The 23741-nt window shown below is 40.7% G+C and overlaps 1 protein-coding gene across 3 annotated transcripts in view; it reads left to right on the top strand.

The window, feature by feature from the left end:
- Nucleotides 1-23741, top strand: part of GNAL (G protein subunit alpha L) — a 253534-nt gene that overhangs the window by 219992 nt on the left and 9801 nt on the right. For all 3 annotated transcript variants that reach the window (XM_061595166.1, XM_061595146.1, XM_061595157.1), the window contains exons 6-9: nucleotides 20476-20530; nucleotides 21613-21686; nucleotides 23184-23242; nucleotides 23452-23572. In XM_061595166.1, coding sequence (XP_061451150.1) covers nucleotides 20476-20530; nucleotides 21613-21686; nucleotides 23184-23242; nucleotides 23452-23572 — 309 coding nt within the window. The remainder of the gene's footprint in view (nucleotides 1-20475; nucleotides 20531-21612; nucleotides 21687-23183; nucleotides 23243-23451; nucleotides 23573-23741) is intronic.

Here is a 23741-nt window from a genome sequence, read left to right as displayed (position 1 = left end):
GAAGGATTTAAGTGCCTTCAAGGCCAGGCCAGTCACCAGGAGGCCATTGTAGGAAGAAAGGAGCGTAGTTGTGGAGATGTTAGATGGGAGCATTTGGGAGTAAAGATGAATGCCCCTGAAGGCTGCAATTCCAAACACACTTACTAAGGGACTAAGCCCCATAGAACTCAACAGGACTTAGTTCTGAGTAGATATAATTTGGTAAACCTTGACTATGGATCCTCTGCAAAGACATCCATATCCAAGCAGGGTTAGCAACCCCCTGCCTGGAATGCCCTGCCCTTTTAATGTGGCTGCTCCAAACGTCTTTACAGATTTGACCCTTCACTTCAGAAAGAAGTCTGAGAAATGAGTAAGAGTAAGAAGATTCTCTACCCTTTCTGTCTCCCCTGTGGGCTGCTATAAACTCAGTTTGAAAGCCAACCCAATTCCAGTGACTGACAGAGAGAAAACACACATGGTTTGGTCTTCCTTCACAGGCAGCAGCTTGGGAACAACAATTGCAGCCACACTTCCAATTATGTGAATTCTCTTTTATTACTATTGGGCAATAAACAAACTGCCATGCAACTGACAAGGTGCATCATCAGTGGGTTTTAGGGGGTTGAGCTGAGTGCATGCAACCACTGCTGTTGCTTCTGTGGATGTAAGGGAGTGAGGTTAAAGGTAAATGAAATGCAAACAGAAAATGAAAAACAAATGACAGTGATGCTTTCCTAAATGTAATACCATATCAACCACAACAAGATTCCTATGAGTAAAGCAGACAACTCAGCAAGATTCATAACTGAAAACCAAAACTAAAAAAATCTTGGCAGCCAGTCAGTTAATGCAGAATGCTGCGGCATGATTGCTGACATGAGTGAGATCCTATCAGCACATAATACCTCTGCTCTGAAATCTGCACTGGTTGCTGATTTGCTACCAGGCCAAGTTCAAGCTGTGCCACATAGTACTTGTTCTGCTCTTGCAAGAAATCAGTCCTTTTGTGTGGCAGCACCTATGCTTTGGAACTCCTTGCCTATTGACATTAGGCAGACGCCTCTTTTCAGCACCTGCTAAAATCATTTTTATTTAGGCAAGCCTATTCAGCCATGTAGAAGCTATTGAGTTTTTAAATCTGTTTTTAACTCATTGTTGGTTTTATTATTTTGAATGTTTTTAAATACATGTCTTTAACTGTTTTTGCAAATAATTTTATTGTTTTAATTCTTTCTGTAAACTGCTTTGAGATTTTTTTACAATAAAGTGCTATATAACTGTTGTAAATAAAATACCTAAATACATTTTGGAGTCACTGTGGCCCTTGAGTCTCTTCCTACTTTTAGGAACAAAGGAATCTGCCTTATACTGACTCAGGCCATTTGGTACCACATAGCTCAGTACTGATGACATGAACTAGCATTGGCTCTCCAGGATTCCAGGCAATAGTCTTTTCCAGAAATTGATTTCTGGACCTTTGCATGCAAAGCATATGCCCTACCAATGAGCTACAACCCTTCCCCTGTTTAAAAAAGTATCTTTTAAAATTGTTCTTTACAATTCACTCTTGAATGTACATCATACCTAGGGTAGATCCACACCATTCATTTAAAGCACATTCAACACCCATGAAGCACATGAATCCCACCACAGAATCGCGGGAACTGCAGTTTGTTAAGGCTGGTGAGAACTATAACTGTGAGGGAGAAACTACACTTCCCAGGGTTCTTTAGGGGAAGTCATGCGCTTTAAATGCAAGTTGGATGTGCTTTAAATGTATTGTGTAGATATACTTAATAAATTTTGCCTGCATGTAAATTGTTTTAATTAATTTTTCCAAATGGAAATGAGCTATAAAGTGTAGTGGGTGACCATGGGCTACTCACCATCGCTCAGCCTATCTGCCCCTCAGGATAAAAACAATAGAGAACCATGACCACCCCAAGGAAGAAAGGCATACTTAAAATGTAAAGGAAGTGTTGTACAGCCATAGTGTGAAATCGGATACTTACTGCGGCATTGTATGAAGAAATATTTATCTAAGCATGACTATCAAATATGTTTATTATTTAAAAATCAAAATGGCCTTCCTTCAAGTCGATTCTGACTTATGGCGACCCTATGAATAGGATTTTCATGTTAAGCAGTATTCGGGGGGGGTTACCGTTGCCTTCCTCTGAGGCTGAGAGGCAGTGACTGGCCCAAGGTCACCCAGTGAGCTACATGGCTGTGTGGGGATTCAAACCGTGGTCTCTGAAGTGGTAGTCCAGCACCTTAACCACTACACCACACTGGCTCTTTACACAACCTGTAAATATATTTATAATGCAATCCTATGTTTGTTTACTCAGAAGCAAGTCCCAATGTATTATAATAATAATAATAAATTTTATTTTTCAGCCGCCTATCTGTCCGGGTTAGGGACACTCTAGGCGACGAACAACAAGAATAAAAACAATACATATAGATCAACATAATCAAATTTTAAGCTAAAAAACCATTCATTAATTCAGAACATAAATTAATCTGTCCCAATCTTGTAGGCCTGCCTGAACAGCCAGGTCTTCAAGGCTCGGCGATAGCTGGACAGGGAGGGAGCAAGTCTGAGATCGAAAGGGAGAGAGTTCCAGAGGATGGGGGCCACAACAGAGAATGCCCTCTCTCTGGTCCGTACCAGCCTAGCTGTTCTCACCGGTGGGACCGAGAGAAGGTCTTGCGAGGCTGATCTTGTCAGGCGGCACAATCGGTGATTCTGGAGGCGTTCCTTCAGATATACTGGGCCGAAACCATATAGGGTTTTAAAGGTCAACACCAACACCTTGAATTGGGCCCGGTAGACAACTGGTAGCCAGTGAAGATCTAATAACACTGGGGTGATATGATCCCAGCGACGGCTATGCGTAATCAAGCGTGCCGCGGCGTTCTGTACCAGCTGTAATTTCCGGACCGTTTTCAAGGGTAACCCCACGTAGAGCACATTGCAGTAGTCTAAGCGAGAGGAGACCAGGGCATGTATCACCTGAGGGAGCAGGTGAACAGGAAGATAGGGACGCAGTCTCCGTATCAGATGTAATTGATACCAAGCTGCCCGGCTCACTGCTGTAATCTGAGCCTCCATGGACAGCTGGGAGTCAAGTATGACCCCAAGACTGCGGACCTGGTCCTTCAGGGGTAAACTTACCCCATCAAGCATCAGGTCAGTAATTCCTAACTTCCTTTTATCTCCCACAAGTAATACCTCAGTCTTGTCGGGGTTCAGCTTCAGCCTATTCTCTCCCATCCATCCACTTACGGATTCTAGGCATTTGGACATAGTATTCACAGCCAACTCCGGTGAGGACTTAAAGGAGAGATAGAGCTGAGTGTCATCTGCGAACTGATGGCACTGCAACCCAAAACTCCTGATGATTGCTCCCAGCGGTTTCACATAGATGTTGAATAGCATGGGAGAGAGGATAGAACCCTGTGGCACTCCACAATGAAGAGGCCAAGGGTCTGAAACCTCATCTCCCAGTGCCACCCGTTGCTGCCTATCCGAGAGATAGGAACGGAACCACTGCAAGACAGTGCCTCCTATTCCTAATCCCTCTAGGTGGTTTAAAAGGATACCGTGGTCAACGGTATCGAAAGCCACTGAGAGGTCCAGGAGGACAAGGAAGGTGTATTCACCCCTATCCAATGCCCTCCGCATATCATCTACCAGAGCGACCAAGGCTGTTTCCGTACCATGACCAGTCCTAAAACCCGATTGGTATGGATCTAAATAATCCATTTCCTCCAAGTGTGTCTGTAATTGCAATGGGGCTTACTCAACCAGGAAAATGTTCAGAGAACTGCAGCCTCAAGTGATAAGGAACTTGTTCTTTTAACAAACTTTTTAAGTTGAGACCTTATCCAAGTATGTGTCTGTGTTGGAATTGCTTTTTAATATGTTTTTAAACCTTTTCTTTTTTAAAAAAATATGTTTTTAAAGCTTTAAAAATGTTTTAAAGATGTTTTGTTTTAATATATTTTAAAGTCTGTTTTTATGATTTTTAAAGTGTTTTTAGTGCTTTTGTTTGCCACCCAGGGCTCCTACAGGGAGGAAGAGTGGGATATAAATCAAATAATAAATAAAAATAAATAAACTTCATTCACCCAACCCAAAATTCAGAATCATGCCACTTTAAGCTATTTTGCAACTGTTTATACTTGTTTTATGGTTATTGGTTTTTAAAGGGATTTATTTCTTATTGTGAGCTCCCTTGGTTTCCAATCACCAACCCTACCTCAGAAGGTTGTTGGAAAGACTCCATACACACACAGACACTTGCAGGTGTAAAAATACAGAACTTTTTTTTTAAAAAAATCAGTATTAGTTCCCTACATAATAAAACTTGAAACCGAAGTAAGTAAGTAAGCCCTGCCTAATTGCTTTAAAAATAGGATTGGAGGAGAGAAAGATTTACAACACAAACACAATTCTTTGCTATGTTTACTCAAAAGTCCCATTAATCTACAGCACAATTATGTCTACTCAAAAGTAAATCCTATTGAATTCAATGGGGTTTACTCCAGGTACATGGGATTAGCATTGCTTTACTCCCAGAAAAGTAAGTATTGGATTAAATATTTTCATATTGCGAAGGTTTTCAAAGCACTGCCCTCTTCAACAGCCCAGGGTCTGACTCTTTTCTCTAGCACACAAGAGAAAAAGAACCTGAAAGCCATATACTTACTTACTCAAACTGAAATACTCATAACCACCATTTTCTGATGTTGCAATGAAGTCTAGGCACTGCCTGGGTCAACAAATCACAATGCTGGCTTCACTTATTGGCTACAATCCTGAAAGGGTGGAGTTAAAGTTACGAGCAGCTATAACAGATCTGTTAAACTGATTTAACAGTTGGGGGCGGTGGCTGACATTTTGGTGTATATCTCAGGAACCAGACCACCTAGAAACTTTAAAAAGCTGAGAATCCAGAGATTAAGGTGAGTCACCCGGACACCTGGAGGGGACTCCCAAATGCCACAGACACCTGGTAACCCTAGATGGCCTGTACCCAAGTTTGCGAAAAACCAAGATACACTGCTGTGTAGGCAGCTCCGATTCTGGAAGAGCGTGTCTCAAATCCCATGGGGTCCACTCCCAGGCCTTGCAGTGCCAATTTAGTGAGGGCTCAAAACTGAAACTTTGATGGAAGATTCCTCCTCATGAATAACAAATAAGCACGCCTGGAGCCCCTGGCATCAAAGAAATGCTGTAACAACCTCACAGGGCAGATGTCCAGTCTTAAGGAAAGATAAAATGATGGTGCTACCCTTGCACCGCTGGTCTGCCACAAAACGAACATCAGACCACAGGAGGGCACATAGAGAAGAGTCCAACTTGGACCCAGCAACCACCTCCCCGATCTGGAAGGCTCCAAAGATTAGTGTGAGGGCCGCTGCATGAAACCACTGAGCTTTGAAGGGTGATGAACATAGGGCGCCCAACTGACCTAACCATCCCAGTTGCAGGTCAGGCAAAAAAGGGGGATGAGGCTCAGGGGTAGATGGGTGTTCTCTAGCCCACCCAGCCACACTGGGAAAGAATTAACGAAAGTTTAAATTGCTAGGTAACCCCTCCCGAATCCAGGCCTGCAGCATCATAATCATGCTGTCCGCCATGGCATCATAAATCTGCCTTAAAAACCCCAGCTCCTGGAGGGCAGAAAGGGAAACCTTCCTGGCTCTTGAAACCTCCTGACTCTTGATCTGCAACAGTTCAAGCTCTTTTCTGGGCAGCCTGCAGCCCTGGGCTTCAAAGTCAATCTTGAAACCCAGCAAGGTTAACACCAGGGCAGGACCCTCCATTTTCCCCGCTGCCAAGGGAACCCCTAGCTCCATACCCAGGCTATAAAACTCTGACGTCAGGTACTAGCATGCACCCAAACCCACCCTACTCGCGAACAGGAAATTGTCCACTATACCCAAGCCTACTCGTCTCCTGACTGCCCACTCCAAGAAGGAGCTGAAGCACCAAACACCATGCAAGAAATAGAGCAGCCCATAGACAATGCACTGTCTACACAAAATTGACCTGGAAGGCAAAACCCAGCAGCTCAAAATCCGCCAGGTGTGCAAGCAGGAGACAAAAAGCAGACTTGATGTCACACTTGCCCATAAAAGCGATTCTGCAGCAGGTACTCACCATGTGCGCCACAGAATCGAATGAAGTGTAGCGCACTATGCATAGACTATCTGGTATGAAGTCATTACTGACTGACCCCATGGGTATGACAAGTGGTGAATCAGGCAGAATGCACCAGCTGCCTTTTGGGCACTATACCAAGGGGGACACCTGGAGCGCAGAGGTAGGGGCTGATGGGAAGGGGCCAAGAAGCCTGCCCGACTGTACTTCCATGCCCAAGACAGATTTAAGATTGCTGGGCATGAAGGCAAGCTGGGGACCAGAGTATAGGATCCGGAAACCAAAAGAAAAGCCCTGTCGCAAAAACTGGCCCTCCCCAGAAACTGGGTAACCTGTAAGCAAGGCCTGTAGTAACTCAAGCTTAACTGGGGAGGGACCCTTTTCCCTGAACAGCTCCTGCTGAGGGCTGCTTCTTACCCCCTTGAGGGTCCCTAGCTCTCATATCTTACTGTTTCACACATCATTCTGTAAAGCATGAAAGAAAACCATTTATAAATAAGTACACTTTTATCAGTTACTATTGTATTGCAGTTAACCCAGTTCCCCTAAAGCAAATGATGCTGAGGATATGCTGCTATCACCAATATTTGGCCCCCATAGCAGTTTTCTCATTGTGAGTTTTCCTACACTTATCAGATGTGCAAAATGCAAAATTTGCATGCTATATTTGATTCCAGGTAAATGACATAAGTCCTAAAGCAACAGATGTTGCTGTCATCAATATGTGGCCCCACTGTAGCAGATTACTCATTGTGAGTTTTCCTACACTTATCAGATGTGCAAAATGCAAACTTTGCATGCTATATTTGATTTCAGGTAAATGATATCATAAGTCCTAAAGCAACAGATGGTGAGGATATGTTGCTGTCACCAGTAAATGGCCCCACTGTAGCAGATTACTTAATTGTGGGTTTTCCAACACATATCAGAATAAATGTGCAAATGCAAAAGTTGCTATCGGAAGTCCTAACAAATAAGGTTTTGTTGTTATTGTAAAGATAATCAGGAAAGAGTGTAAGATTCTGTCTGTGCCTTAAAAGGAAGCCTCTATTTCAATAAGAGTGTAAGATTCCGTCAAAATGGGTAAGAGCCTATTAAGTAAATCTGGCTTTCATCTTTACTCCTGTCCTCCAATTACCTCTCCTTTTTTTTAATTAGGCTTACATAAACTTGAAAGAATTCAGGTGCTAGTCATTGAGACACATTATCATCTATTTAGACCTACTATTCCCTGCAAAGGTTTGCATATTTTTCTTTAAATATAAATATATGCTTTATTTTTTGATATGAGACCAAATTCAAATAAACACATCTTCAGACTCAGAGTTACGTTCAACTAACATGAAAATTGACACTTTTAATGGAAAAGAATCACTGTCACTTAATATGTGGCAATTTAGACATTTTCTAGCAAACCCAGTTATCTGAAGCTCTGGGTCTGTGCTGCTTTGTCCCAACATCTTGCCCAGTTATACTTTTTAATATTTTTATTCCCATGTTCTTTTACTTGTTGCTGTTACATATTTCTGCACATCATTATTACCTAAATATTAAAGGCCCAAAAAAGCCCACCAGGCCCCACAATAAAGCCACAATTTTAATAATAATAATAATAATAATAATAGAATGAAGTACCTCAAATTTAATATATGCCTGGGCCTAGGAAAAGGCCATAAGCCTAACCAAAGAGTCCTGCACCCCACAATAAGACCACAATGTAATATATTATACAGCCACAAGAGTGGCTGTATACTCTAGTCAGAATGGATTTTTTGCATTCCACAATGTTAAATGGACAGATTCAGTCTCAGTAGCTCATAGCAACTCTATTGGTATGCCATCTGTTCCTGGAGATTTGCTTCTTCCAAGTATTTTAAGAGCAGCTTTCACCTCACATTCTAAAATTTCTGGTTCTTCATCATACAATTTCCCCATGAATGAATCTGTCATCCTTGCATTTCTTTTATAGAGTTCTTCAGTGTATTGCTTCCATCTTCCTTTTATTTCATCTCGGTCAGTCAGTGTGTTCCCCTGTTGATTATTCAACATTCCTACTCTTGGTTTAAATTTCCCTTTAATTTCTCTAATCCAAAGAGTGGCTGTATACTACAGTCAGCACGGATTTTTTGCATTCTGCAATGTTAGATTGAAAATACCCCCATGCCATTCTGATGCTTCCCATAAGCTCATTTCAAAACAAAACCTTACAAAATTTATAGTCCTGAACTCAGAAACGCTTGCTTAACAACCCTCTAAATTTTCATGGCAATACACAAAACAGTCAGAGAGAATAGGGAGTTCAAAGTCTAAAAAGAGAGGGAAAAAATCCAGAGTCCTTTTGGACTTGTTTCTGTCAGAGTTCTCATAATCTGTTGAAATTCATTAAAAATCAGCCATGTTCACACCTGTAATCCTATTACTGACCTTTCCCCATATTCTGACTTCCATCTTCTGCACTTTAAAAGTTAAAAAATGCCTGGCTGATTTTTAATTAATTTAAAAAATTTAGCATTGAATTCAATGATAATGTCGGGCATGTTTTGTAAGAACCAACTGTCAGTGTTCTAAAAGCCAGACTCACAGTTGCTTGGCTTGCCTAATCAGGGGGCCACACCCACACCAGACCTTTATTTCTCTTTAGACAGTCATGGCTTCCCCCAAAGGGGGGCCATATGCCACCATTCACCATATGCTCAAAGGCACATGGTACCAAATTCTTCCAAGCTACACAGGAAATGGATTGGACTGTGAAAGACCAACCCAAATTGTGTTTGCACTTTGACAAATTTGTAGGGCAGTACAATATCTCAGAGAGGTCAGGTCTCCTGCTCCCCTGGTGCATTCACTATAGCTGCCCAATTTCCCTGCTTTTTAAAGTTTGATAAAAATATCTGTGGGCTATAGGTACGTTCTTAAACCTCAAGGTTTTTTGCCTATTAATGAATAATAGAATAAAGTACCTCAAACCTAATATAGGTCTGGGCCTAGCAAGAGGCCCTAAGCCTAACCACAGTGCCTTGTGCAAGGCCAAATAAGGCCTGCCAGTACCTAACCCACAGCCCTACCCAGTCCTGTGCACTCTAACCCGGCTGAACTCACACCCAGCCCCTTAAACCAAAGGGCCAAATAGGGCCTGACCTGGCCTTGCCCATAGCTTGAACTGGGGACCAACCAGGAGGCTGAAAATGTTCCGCCTCCTACTAGAACTGATGCCAGATGGGGGGGCAACCAAAAGGCCGATAGGGCCACATGCTATTTTTTTTATTGGGAGAAACTGAAACGCCAGGAGGCCTAGCACCCCCGCCCACGCTGTGCCCAACAACCTGGCGCTGCAAACCCGCCAAAAAACCCCAGGCCGACCATGCTGTGAAATGGCAGTGCATGGCCGCAGCAGCTGCTTGGCATCCAACGCTTCATCTTCCATCTGTCATGAGCCAAGAGGAGGCTTAGGGTGTGGCACAGGCTTAAATAAGCCCTAATGCCCCCTACAAAGACATGTGTCACGCTATGGCAGCTGGGGCTTCACCCTCTGGCCACAACTATGCCCTGCCCACCCAGGCTGCGCTCGGGTGAGTGGAGCGGCACAAGGCCAAGACACCTGCAAGAGAAACCCACATTACACTAAACTCTGGGGGAATAATTGCATTTTCCCAGCAACAAATTGTTTTAATATTGTTCCAATACACAAAGCAGTCCTCCATTGAGGCTCTGGTATGGCAAGAGGGGGAGACATGAGCAGGATGTTTACTGTCCAAAGCACATTATTCACAGTGAGGGCCAAGATCAGTTTTGACTGTCAGAGTATGTGTAAAGTGAACTGAACTGCGGCTTAGATTTGGCTGAGAGTTCACTGATTTTCAATTTGGGGAGGCAAGACTGATACGGTGTTTGTGCTGTCTGCCTGTGTGCTTGCTTTGGAACTCCTATTCATATTAAATTCGCCAGCAGTTTTAGAGAAAGTTTTTATTTTAGTTCATTTCTTGTGTTGTTTGTGTAAACTTGCATTATGATTGCGAACAATTTTACATTAAACACTTATTGTTATGTGTTGTGATTTAGAAAGAGTTTCTAAAGATCTTCAAAGTACACAGAAGTTATTTCCATTGACTTCTACTGTAAGGGCTCAATTCAGCATGTATACTCAGACTTCCTGCACAGGGGTTAATAGAGCCCTGTTTTCCCTCCCATCTCAACCAATCTGCACAGCAGGCAGTATGAGGGGGCATTGCTGGAAGTGAGAGGTCCGTGCATGGCATCCAGCCCTCCCGAGGTGTACCATACAGGTTACTCATACTCTAAAGCATGAGTAACTTGAACAATGCAGAGATGGAGGGCTGGACAGAGGTATATGAGGCATGCATGGATCTCCCCCTCTGTACAATGCCCCCTCAAACTGCCTGCTCATGTAAGGGGTGAGTGGGAAAATAGGGTTCTTTTGTGATCTGTCATGTTCCTCTGTGTACAGCCACTGCACCCAAAATCAACTGGATAGAGCCCCAAGTGATTTTATTGTATAGAAGTCTGTGTAATCTTTAAATTACAGAAATAATAAGAATAGTATTAGTTCTATTTTTGAATGATATATGCAGATATAAATTGAGTAATTTCAGAGGAGTGAGAGAAAATCTGGCTTAAATGTACATTGGAGATACCTTTAAATAGTTCTTAATTTTGTGCCACATTGCAGGAACTATCATGAAATATTCTTCACCGCCTGATATTACAAAATGGGCTGTTTCCCTCATTCTCTCCCTGTTGCTTTTTTGGAGAGGGAGCTTGTGCCTGGAAATTATGTGGTAACAGTAGAAACCTTGTGAATAGTATTGCTGTAGATAGACATTTTAACCTTGATACCGTGGGAGGCTACTAAACTCTCTGTGTAAATGACAGTTTCCAGATATAAATCTTAATATTGTTTATGTTAGGACAGGGGTTAATGATTTGACTCAGAAACCAAAAATCTCAGTTGAGCTTTAGTTTGAACACTAAATTTAGCTGTAAAATGGTTTCCCCCCCATACTTATGTAGCAGAGTGTAGTGACTACTTCTGTATTCCAAAACCCACTTAAGTCAAAGATGACAAATAGTTTTGAACATGATTATGTTTCCAGAACCTGCCTGAAATCTTTATTTGCATATGTTCGTTAGCTTTTCATGTCTGTGTTTGTGAATCATTTAGTGTGCTATATTATTCCAGAAAAAAAATCATTCATGTCAAACCAACATTTAGCAAAACCTTTTTTTATACCTGCAGAGTAAAGAAGACTGGGCACAATGTAGATGTTGAGTTACTCCATTTCCCTTGTTATGTCATCTCCCAACCCTTCTGACTATAAGACCCATGATGTAATTTTTTCTGATGATGCCAAAATGGACTTTGAATATTTGAAGAAATCTAAATCCTTCGTTTGGTATATTAAAATTAAATTTTACTATAAAAGACATGCTTATCTGCAGGAATTAATTTTTTTCCTGTTTGACCTGTATTTATTCAGTTTAGATTTCAAACTGCACCACAGAATATCTGACTGGTAAATTCTTCAATACAGTAGGGCCCTGTTTCTCGGCGCGCTGCTTTTCGGCGTTCCACTAATACGGCGCCAGCAGGATGATCATCTGGAGGGGGGCTGGAGCTTCCCACACTCCAGCTGATCTTGTCAGAGGAGGGGAAGATCAGCTGGAGAGTGCTATAGCAGATCTCCTCTTCCAGTGCAATCAGACTCCCACACTTGAGCTGATCACGCCGGAGGAGGGGAAGATCAGCTGTAGAGCACTACAGCTGATCTCCTCTTCAGGCGTGATCAGACTCCCTCACTAGAGCTGATCGCGCCGGAGGAGGGGAAGATCAGTTGTAGCATTCTAGAGCTGATTTTCCCCTGCTCTGGCACGATCAGCTGGAGTGCGGGAGGCTGATCACCCTCCAGCGTGATCAGCGGGTTAGGTTTCAGACCCCCACACTACAGCTGATCCACTTTTCGGCGGTTTTCACTTTTCGGCGGGGGCCTGGTGTTGATGGTGGCGGTTCTTGCGTGACACAGCATACGTTACGTTGGAGTTAAGTTGAGCAAGAAACTTCTCAGATTCATTAAATCAGGTTAAGAGTCTTTATTAAGACATTAGGGCCAACAGGCTTAAGAGTAAACACTTGTAGAGTTTCTTCAGTCACCCCCCCTTTCTAGTACATCTCTCTCCAAAGATAAACAACAGAAGACAACCTCTCAGTTCAGAGGCATTATACAGAAGACACAACTTACAGACTCTGTTAGAACTTTCCCAGTTGCTATCTCACGTTATCATGACAACCGCTGGCCTTGGATGTCTGCTCTCTCTCAGGCCAGGAGATAACAGTGTTACTTCTCCAAACTTGCAGGCTTTATGGAAAACTACTAGAGACAGTAATCCCTATGGGTCAACAATCCAACACCTGGAACCTAACCTGCCATATGAGTGGGGCCCTACTGTAGACCAAAATGATTGTCTTTGTGTATGAGAATCAGGCAAAATTGAAGACGCTATGCATTATGCTATTACTATATTAATGTATGAATCGCCTTTCACATCAGTCTAAAGACAATTTACAAAGATACAATAAAATCTGCTAGACAGATTTTAAAATAATGGGGGGGAAATCTAAGAAAAGTTTATATGGTATATTGCCTTTTGTACAACTCACCTAGAGACAGATTCCTCTATTCATCTCAAACATTTCTAGAAGGCCAATCAGGTGATTTCAAAACTGGGTGGTTTCTAGCCAATGCACACAAGTTTGATACATATAGGGTAGCTTTATAAGCACTAATTTCAGGCTACTTTTTTCATCTAAATTATTTGAGAAAGCTCAGTTTTAAACTTTGACAACTTGTGTTTCTGAAAATGTGTGTGATTAATTTACTTTTGGATTGGATTGTGCTTTTTGTGAGTTACTTTGTAGTGACCTTTGGCTATAAAGAATAAAAATCTGCTTCCAAAGCAGCAGCCATCAGCCATGTTAGTCTCTTGTAGAAACAACAGAGTCTTGTGGCATCTAAAGACTAACAAATTTATAATGATAAAAGCATTCAGGGTTTGCTTATATATAATGAAATGTCCGCTAGATGCTTGGTGTATGGAGTAGCTGTGCTTACTGTTGCTCTATCCTTTCTTTGCTTTCAGGCCTAGTAGACATGACAGCTTTTTTGCCAGTCAATGTGTTGATTGCTAAATAGATCTGAGATGAAAACAGAGTTTGGAGTAAATGTTGCTGATGTCACCAAGGGCATTGATGAAACTGGGAAGCACTGTTATTGCCATATGAGGTATTTGAGGGGCTTTTTTTCTCAGATGAAAGCTTGCAGGTTCCACAAGCAGTCCGTTAGCTTCCATACCTTCTCAGCTTTCTGACAATACCTCTCCTGTTCATGACAATTTGAGGAAGAGACAATGGACAGACTTCTATGTGGCTATTCTAGAAGACAACTTTGACAGGAGACCATTTCTAAACCTGATGTTGGTGAATTGAACTGATTTTCTTTTCATGTTGCTACTGACTGCTGTTACACCACAGCATTAGGCTACTTCAGCACCACCCCCAATGCCATTCTAGCATGTACATGACACCCCCACTTTTGTCAGATTGCAAAGAAAGAGGGGAAATGCATGAGAGATGAAATTGCCTAGAAGCTCTTTGTCAACATTATTATGGCAGCAAGTCCAACTACTGCAGTGGTGACTAATCCATGGTCCACAGTGCAGATCCAGCCCACCAAGCCGCACAAAATAGTCTGCCAGCCCCCTCAGATTTATCTCCTGATCTGATTGAGAGATAAAATACTCTACCTGATCTTTTAGATAGCAATATCTAAAGAGCAGGCAGAGGGATTTTATCTCCTGAGATTGGGAGATAAAACACTCTACTCTTTAAAGTCCATCTTAGTAAACGGTAAACTAGTTTGGTACCGTGTTAGTGAAGTATTTAAATAATGTTTTTGTTGCAAATTAAGGTCTACTAATAAAAGCCTAGCTTGTCTATATTAAAACCGTACTTTCCCTATTTCTATTTGTATTACTGAAATATTGTTTAATGAATACATTTATAATTTCTTTCAGCAAAGACATTCTGTAGTATGTGTGCAGTGAGTCTCTAGAATTGCTGGAGAATAACATTTTTGGACATGGATGCAAAATTTTAGAAGATATTTTTATTTTTGTTTAAATAAATAAAATGCCCATATCTCAGTAAATCTAATCAGCTGACACAAACTAGCAGCATTTTACCATCACGCTTGTATAGCCTGTTTTCTTTTGTGAGAAAATGTAAATAAATATTAAGTAAATATTTTAACGTTTGAACCTTATATGGTACAACAAAAACACTTCCCACATTCTTAGAACGAAATTCTAATTTCACATTTGAGCTGTTAAAACTTTTGTCCCTTATATGAGCTGCCAATTTTAATATTCCCATAAAGAAGTTGTTAAATGGTTGTTAAAATATAAAATCCGTTTAAAGATGTCTGTTATCTTCCCAGACTCAAAACCAGAAGTATAAACTATTCATCATACTAATTAGGTTCTGTTATTTACTCCAATATTAAGTGAATTAGCACATTTCATTTAGTTATTGCTGCCCTCTGCAGGCTGCTGGCAATATAACGAAAGTCAATTTAGTGCTTAGAAAAGCAGAGATGTATTTTAAAAACAGTTTCCTGGTGACTTGAATGTTTTATCCATGTGACCAAATTATTTGTTCTAATCCAGGATCTGAGTTTTTGTGTCTAGCAATGTCTAGTACATGTAGCTGAACGCAAAATCATGGAAATATCTATGTGTCTCATTTTCCTCATTGCAACCACTTGTACATGTTAGCATTGTGTTGCCACAGATTCTCCACTAAATCATTGTTTGAGAAACAAGCCTGAAAAGTGGGGAAATAGTACCCAAACTGCAGATATGACAAGCCTGCCTCATACTGCTTGCTTCCTTGACATGTTTGAAATGTATACCATCTTTCTGCCAGAGCTCTTGGAGCTGTTTCTATTGTATCAAGAGGAATGAGGAGGGGATGCTAAAACTAGCAAATGGAAGAATCAAATATTTTATACTGTAACATAATGAAGTTCCATAATGATGAAGTGAGATGATCACTGCAAGAGCCAAATAGTAGTTGATCAGAGGCATGCCCATGGCCTTGCTGGTTCACATCTTCCTCTGATGTAGCCCAGTGGAAAGAGGAAATGCTGAAAGAGAGAGGGCGAGTAGAGTGCAGAACAGAGAAGGGTAAAAAAAAAACCAGTGCCTGGAAGCAACAATAAGATTTGTCATAAGGCAGAGAAATATTTATTTAGCAAAAAAAAATGCTTACAAATATCAAAAATGATATTATTATTGGTATGGGCTTACAATCAAAATGGTACGGGTTTACAATCTAAAAGGCATGACACAAAAGGAAAGGGGATTGGGAGGGAGAAGGAAAAAACAGTCTCAGGAACTGCTTCTTAGTTACAAAGTTCTTATAATAACTAACTGGAATAGAAACAGTTCAAAGAAAGGTGGGGCCAAAAGTTGCTGTTCTTTTAGCAGAGCCAGTGAAAAGGCCCTACAGATCCTTCTCTCTCTCTCTCTGCTGTAGCATGATGTAATGGCTATAGTATGGCATATCTGTACAGTTCAGGTAGGGATTGGTCTCTCTCAGTGGTGCATTTAAGTAATTGTAGACTCTGAACTTAATGGTTTTATAGATGGGGCAATGTGTATAACTTCACCAACTTCAAAATGTGGTAAGCCAGCCCTGCTGCTCATTTTGCTGAGTGACAGGACGTCTGCCACAGTGCATGGTGCCTTTCAAAATGCTACTGAGGCAGCAATCCTATACACCAGGTATGGAGAACCTCCAGCCCACAGACCAAATTAGACATAGCAGGCCAACCAATAATTCACAAGAATGCTACTGCTTTAATTGGGTTTGTATTAAGATTTCGCTGACTAGGAAAGATTATGGCAATATAAAAATAATAGTAAGATTCAGCACAAGTTAATTTAATCCCCATTTTTCTTTATAAAATGAACTCAAATTAGCTTACAAAAAATAAAATACACAAAACAGTTCAAGTTACAATAAAAACAGTTCACATTACATTGATTTCAGTGATAGCATGAAGCACATGCACCAGGATTTTCGGGACCAGATGGTTGCCAGTAATTGCCTACTCTTCTTTTTTTATTTCAGCTGTTTAGAAGGGGATTCCTCACAAGTAAACATTCATTTTCTTTTTATGTATGAAACCTTAACTCCAAACCCTTTTTGGAACTAAGAAAAAGTGCTGGCTTAAATCTGCACTTTTGTGTTTTCTGCCTACATAAGATAAAATTTTAAGATTGCTTGTCAAAGAAAGTGTCAGCTGTGTTTCCTAGGCAACTTGCTAAAGATACTTAGAACTCTAAAGATAGATATAATAATGTCAGTAGCTAAAAAATATTGTTCATCTTGGCCGTCTTCTCTGTAACCAATGTGAAACTTTTAAGAAAGATTCAAGAGCCTTTGTTAGTTGGAGTTTTTTTTTTATTTATTGCAGAGTTTGCTCATGCTAGAGCAAAATGATCAAGGAAAACACTGTGGGATACAAGGATGTTCTCTGTTGGCTGGCAGGCTTTACCTCCTTGTCCATCCCATAATTCCCAGTCATATAACTTGATTAAATATTCTATCCTAGATTTTATGTTCTAGACAAACAGCTCACTATGCTGCAAAGAATATTTGCGGTCAGGGTTGGAATGGATTACTGTTTTAAGTAGTGTACCTCTTTAAGGCATGATCCTAAGCACATGTACTTGGAAGTGCATTCCACTGAAATCGGTGAGACTGATCGCTAAGAAAATATGCTACTTCGTTTAACCTTAGGATTCTCAGGAAGGTTGTATGAAGTCAGTTTATACTTAAGCCTTTTTATGTGGCAGCCAAAGGCAACACTGTTAACATTGCTTTGGTTTTACACATAGACAAGTACAAGTTTGAGAGTGAACTGTTGTTCAGATTTCATGAAGAAAGCACAAGCAATTAACTTGTTACATATGCGAAACGTATATAAAAAATACCTTGTATTTACCGAGAAGAGTGTTGGATCTGGTTAGTGTATTAGCATTAGAAATTCATCAAACATGTGATGTACGACAATTTTAGGGTGGCATATAAAGTCAGTATATAATTTCCTTAAAAATAAATGCCTTAGAACAACCTATCATACATAAGAGTTGTTCCATCTGCACATGATTTAAAGGCCTATGTGTGGGAGGGAAGTAAACTTGCTGCAGGGAGAAGCACATTCTCCTTCCTCTAAAAACCTAGGCTTTCTTGTGCTTCTCCTATGCATGAAAAGAGAAACACTTATCTTGCAGGAGGGACTTGTGTGGAAGCTAACACTGATTAGTCTTCAAGCCAGTTATGATGCTCCTCTGTCATTTCCATCCTTTAAAAACCTTGAGACTTCGCCTTGTGACTTTTGCTAGATTTTGCCACATCTATATGTGATGTAGAAGATCCATGATTGAATCTCTCAACATCATGTATTTTCACTTAAAGCAGCTGCCTTCTGTGCTGATTTGGATCAGGAGTTAACTCTTTTCTCTCAGTGCAATATGAGTACCTCTCTTATTTCTCCTCTGCAGCTAGTAAGTTTTGGAGGTGATTTAACTCAGGGAAATAGCTGTGCTTACCCCACTATCACAGTCCAGATACAAGGCCTTGCATTGTCTTTAGTGAAAGGAAAAGGTGTTGGAAGGTACAGTCACAGAACAGTTGAACCCTTTAACTGTTATGTTACAATATGGAATCAGGGGAGAGGGCTATGATAATATGCCTCACTAGCAGAGGTTGGAAAAGTTACTTTTTTGAACTACAACTCCCATCAGCCCCAGTCAGCATGACCATTGGATTGGGCTGATGGGAGTTGTAGTTCAAAAAAGTAACTTTTCCAAGCTCTGCTAGTAGTGATATCATAAGCTTTACTAGTAGATGCTCACACACAGTCACTATCATATGCAGCCAGCACTCCAAATTACCATGACTCTACTAGTGTAGGAAAGAGGTCAGATTTTAGGTTTATCTCCTAAACCAGGAGTGTCTAACCTGTGGCGCTACCTTGGACTCAGTATCTCATTATTCCTGATCTGTGGCCAAGCTGGCCGGGGCTGATGGGATCTGGATGCCACATGTTAGACACCCCTGTTCCAAACTAAAGCAGTTCCTTGAGGGGAGACATTAGTCCCCAATTGAGCAACAATTTTTCCTGTCCTGTAAACTGGAAAGGCTCTAACCCTTCTCTTTGCTTGATGTCTGCTCTTTTTAAAAACTGTAACCCAGCATTTTTATTCCTTGGCAGCAGTAGCGTAGTGGCAAATTCAGAAGTGCAGGGTCCCTTCCATATCCCCTCACAACCACACTCCCTTTTCCACTTTCCTTCATCTCCCTTTCTCTCCATGTCATCTCATGAGTCCACACTCTGCCACAAAAGACATCCCTAGGATCTAATCAGCATGAAAGGGGAAGCTGTGTGTTAGGTACTGAGAAGAATCTTCTCAGTGGCTGACTCACCACCTTTCACTCTGATTGGCTCCAGTCAGCACAAAAGGACAAGGACTCCCCTTTCATGCTGATTGGCTCCTACATAGAGACCTGACTGGGACCCTACTCTCAAAAAAGTAAAGGTCTACGACACACCCCTGCAACTCTGGACGACAACACTCCTGTTCAGCAGCCAACCCATCTAGTTGCTATAGCAACAAGTGTTGAAAATTGAGATAATCTGAGTGGACTAATCCTGCTAATACTGATTCTCTGAGAGACTTGTCTCAATGCTGCTTCCCTGCCTTACAATTGAGTTGTGTCCTATATCCTTTGTCTCTCTTGTGGGAATGAAACTTATGGTGGATTTGTAGGATCCCTAAATCTTGAAATTAGTTAAGGAAACAATTAGTTAAGGAAACAATTGTAAAAACTCAAGTAAGAACATCTACATAAATTAAATACCAGAATTTAGCAAAACAAGTTCAAGCAATGGTCCATGTGCAACCAATATAAATAATAGGTGACAGTCATACTCAGAATAGTCCCATTAAAACCAGTGGACTTTTGATTTTAATGGGTCTACACTGGATATTAAGCTGAGTAATCTAACAATAAAATATACGCATGATAACAAGTTTAAAAGAAATCATTTTTTAGGAACTGGATGTGTTGCACCCTTCTGCAAGGTCACACAGAGCAGTGCATATCCACAGAGTTGTTGCCTAAACTTCTTTGTTTCCTGCATTAGTTTTTTTGTTTTATCACCTCTTACAACTTTCTTGACAGGTAATTAGTCCAACGTTTTGGTTGCATAGGCTTTTTTAAAAAAACAACACTCTGCTTATTTGAAGGTATTGACAGATACGAAAGAAAAAATGCCTAGCCTTTGTACTGTGGATATTATTGGGCAAACTTCGCTTGGTAGCCCAGCTACGTCCCTATTTGAGTAAAGAGGACCTTACATCAGTGGTACATGCTCTGGTAACCTCACGTTTGGATTACTGTAATGTGCTTTACGTAGGGCTACCTTTGAAGACAGTTCGGAAGCTACAACTAGTGCAAAATGCGGCGGCCAGATTGCTGACAAGGACCAAGCGGTCCGAGCATATAACACCTGTTCTGGCCAGCTTGCACTGGTTGCCAATATGTTTCCGGGCTAGATTCAAAGTGTTGGTATTAACCTATAAAGCCTTATACGGTGCGGGACCACGATACTTTGCGGAACGCCTCTTCCGATATGAACCGGCCCGTGCACTACGTTCTGCTACGAAGGCCCTTCTCCGGGTTCCAACTCACAGGGAGGCCCGGAGGGTGATGGCAAGATCTAGGGCCTTCTCAGTGGTGGCCCCCAAACTATGGAACAGTCTCCCCGAGGAAGTACGCCTGGCGCCGACTCTGCTCTCCTTCCAGCGCCAGGTCAAAACCTTCCTATTCTCTGAAGCATTTTAAGTTACACTGATTTACTTTTAAAAATGTTTATTGTATTGGATTGTTGATTGTATTTTAGTATTATTTTGTTATTCATTGTATTTTTATGCTATTTTATGTTCACCGCCCAGAGAGCTATTGCTAGTCGGGCGGTATATACATTTAATAAATAATAATAATAATAATAAATGGTGTTTTGTGAACGAATGATGTTTACCCATTTTGGCTGCAACTTTAATCCTGTTCTTTAAATTGCCCACCCTACTTAACAGACTATTAATGGGGATGGAGCAGTAGTTGTTGGAGTCTTAATATTGGATCGTCTATGGTTAACCATTATGTTTTCTTTCAGCTTTCTAGAAAGAATAGACAGTGTCAGTATGCTTGATTACACACCCACAGATCAGGTGAGTAAAACAGGAAACAACAGGGTATGGGCTATAGGCCAACTTTATATAGAAAGTGGTATCCAATGGTTTCCATCTGCTGAAAGAAGGGACATTTCAGTGGAATGGAATGGAATGCATTTTTAAAAATTTCCCTGCATCCTGAAAACCACTCAGATCTGCTCTGGAGAGTTGGGGACCCTCGAGGCATGGAGCAACAGAGACAAAGTTGCCAAACATTGCCTTCCTCCCTGTCCCACTGACAGATTTGTTCCATCAGTGCACAAATACTATTGGATATAACCCATAGTATATAAACACAATTTAAAAGCTATGAGAAAAATGTGTCGGATGGATGGATTATCCAGAGACCTCAATACAAAAAGAACACATATCACTTGTTAAAGTGCTTTATCCCAGGTTCCAGTACTAGTGAACTAGTGGCTTTAAACTTTTTTTCCTCAATGTCACATGGCAGACTCATTTTGAAACTGTTTGTGGCATGGGATGTGTGGGGAGTCCTTCAAAGAACAAAAAGTAAAATAATTCCACTGGACTGCTACAAGCACCTTGCTTTAGTCTAAACAGTTCTTCAGATCCTGGCCAGTATCTAAAAGCAAATGTAAGCCCTTGAAATCTTTATTTGCATTACCTGATGCCCCAGAAGGAAAGACATGTCAGCCCTTTTCACTATCAACTGGGAGGCACATACTGCACTGGTGTCTGGCATAGACACACAGGCATACATTTTTAGGGAAGGGGAAACAGAAAAATATGGTAAGAATTGGGCACTTTGCACCATTGCTGAGGTGAGAGGGACAGTTTACAAAACCATTGTGTCAATCCACATTGTGCATCCACTACACAGAAATGTTGATAAATCATATAATTGTATTGACTGTGGTAACCAACATGGTGCCTTCCAGATGTTGTGGACTACAACTTCCATCAGCTCCAGCCAGTGTGGCCAACAGTCAGGGATTATGGGAGCTGTACTCCAAAACATCTGGAGGGCACCACATGGGCTACCCTTGTTAGACACACTTGCATGCTTTTTACAAGTAGAAGATTTCATACACCTGATTCTGTTTTTTTCTTTCCAGGATCTTTTGAGATGCAGGGTTTTGACATCTGGGATTTTTGAGACAAGATTCCAAGTGGATAAAGTAAACTTTCAGTGAGTACACTAGTAATAATCTGTAATTTGTCATCAGTGGTAAAGTGGAGGCAACCAACTCTAATTTTAAAAATCATAGAAGTATTTTCAGATATCCTTAACCTTGTGGGCTGCAACAGAAATTACTATTATGCAAGAGGATAGTAAAGCTTGAAATTCAGGAGTAGCATCTTTAATTATCTGTCATACAGCCCCTTGCTGATTATGCAATTCTACAATTTTGTTCTTTTTGGTACATTAATCTGTGGTCCTTGATCTTTCAAACATTATATTCTCATATAATGAGAATGAAAGAGTAGAAGTCTGTTAATTCACATAAAACATTAAAGCCCCAGGTTTTGATATTTAAATTTTGCTTCCTATTAAACAACATAGCTCCTACAAAGAGAATGTTAATCAAAAATATGTTACATATCAAAATTGCTAAGTTATAAGCCGTGCTTATGAAAATCTGGTAAACAATAACTTCATCAGTCTTGTAAAAACGTTAAAGGAATGTCAGCTTCTGTCCTTCAAACTGCTACACTAGATATGGAATCCCTGATCTTTTGCTCAGCAGGCTTGATTGACCTACTTCTTTAATTTTGGGTCTAGCTTTTGAGGCACATAAGTTAATTTGTACTCTCAGCCACATTTTTCCCCATTTTTACAATTGAGCTGAGGTCCCGGCCTCCCAATCGGTTACTATCTCCTTCCTTAATATGGTCAGCAATCCAGCTTTGGCTGGTAGGACTTAAAATATTGCAGCAAATGTAGGAGCGTGGGACTATTCCACCCTGAATGGTGCGTGGACACTAGAAGGGCAGGATATACAATTTTATATAAATAAAATATGTGCGGAAAGCTCATCCCTTTTTCCTTTCATGCAAGATAATGTAGGAATTTAATTTTAGGAATTTTTTAATTAGATACCAGATTTTGATCTGGAAGCTCCTTCTAACCTTCCATACCACTTTCACCTGGTCCCTAGAGCTTTATGGTCACTGACTGGGCTTCTAGTGCAATCAGAACAAATAAGGTTATGATTTAACAAGCTTTATTTCAAACATGCACATGTGTGTGCTTGATTCTCTTGAAACTGGACCTTTTACCCCGTGTGCTATAAATTGGAGGATATGAGACCCTGGGCTGACAGGTCACCACTGCTTCCTTTAATCTTTACTACCTTGGCAATGTAAGAAATGTTTCTTCTTTATACGGTTGTGCAAAGCTCTGTGCATGTATCTTTCAAATAAACCTTGTTAAACCATAACCACATTTACTCTGATTACACCAGAGGTCCAGTGAGTGACCAAAAGATCCAGATGAAAGTGACAGTGAAGTTTTGTAAGGAGCTTCCGGATCAAGCTTCTGATATATAACTTAAAATCTCCTAACATTAAATCCCTACATATACTGCCATTTCATTTGGAACTTCAGAAAAAAGTACAACATAGCACATAAAGTGTAAATTTCCTTGTACATGCTAACAAGTAGTATCCTCTGGCTTTTCAACAGCATGTTTGATGTAGGCGGTCAGAGAGACGAAAGGAGAAAATGGATCCAGTGTTTTAACGGTAAGTAATATTTATAACATTACCTGTTCAGTCTGAGAGGTTCTTCTCCCCCCCATTTCATGTTGAAAGTGTACATTATTTAGATTGAGCTGAGTTTCTTAACTATTTTGCCTATATAACTTAGATTGCATTTGTAAATACCATCATAAAACATGTTGATCATTCAGCAGCAGAGTTAAAATCTTACTCTTTTTCTTATTTTCCCATAGATGTCACGGCTATTATCTTTGTTGCGGCCTGTAGCAGCTACAACATGGTCATAAGGGAAGACAACAACACAAACAGATTACGGGAGTCCCTGGACCTCTTCAAAAGTATCTGGAACAACAGGTAAAATTTCCATACCAGAGAGCAAATCTATTTGGGGAAAGGGAAGGGAATAGTATCTAGCATTTCAGGAGGGGGAGGGTTGCTTAAACAAATTCAACATTTGTATTCTGATTTTAAACTTCACAATAATGTTTGGCACTGCTGGCATTACTGTAAGCAATATAGTCCT

The sequence above is a fragment of the Rhineura floridana genome, chromosome 1 (assembly GCF_030035675.1).
Source record: "Rhineura floridana isolate rRhiFlo1 chromosome 1, rRhiFlo1.hap2, whole genome shotgun sequence".
NCBI lineage: Eukaryota > Metazoa > Chordata > Lepidosauria > Squamata > Rhineuridae > Rhineura > Rhineura floridana.
This window is presented reverse-complemented; position numbering and strand designations above follow the sequence as displayed.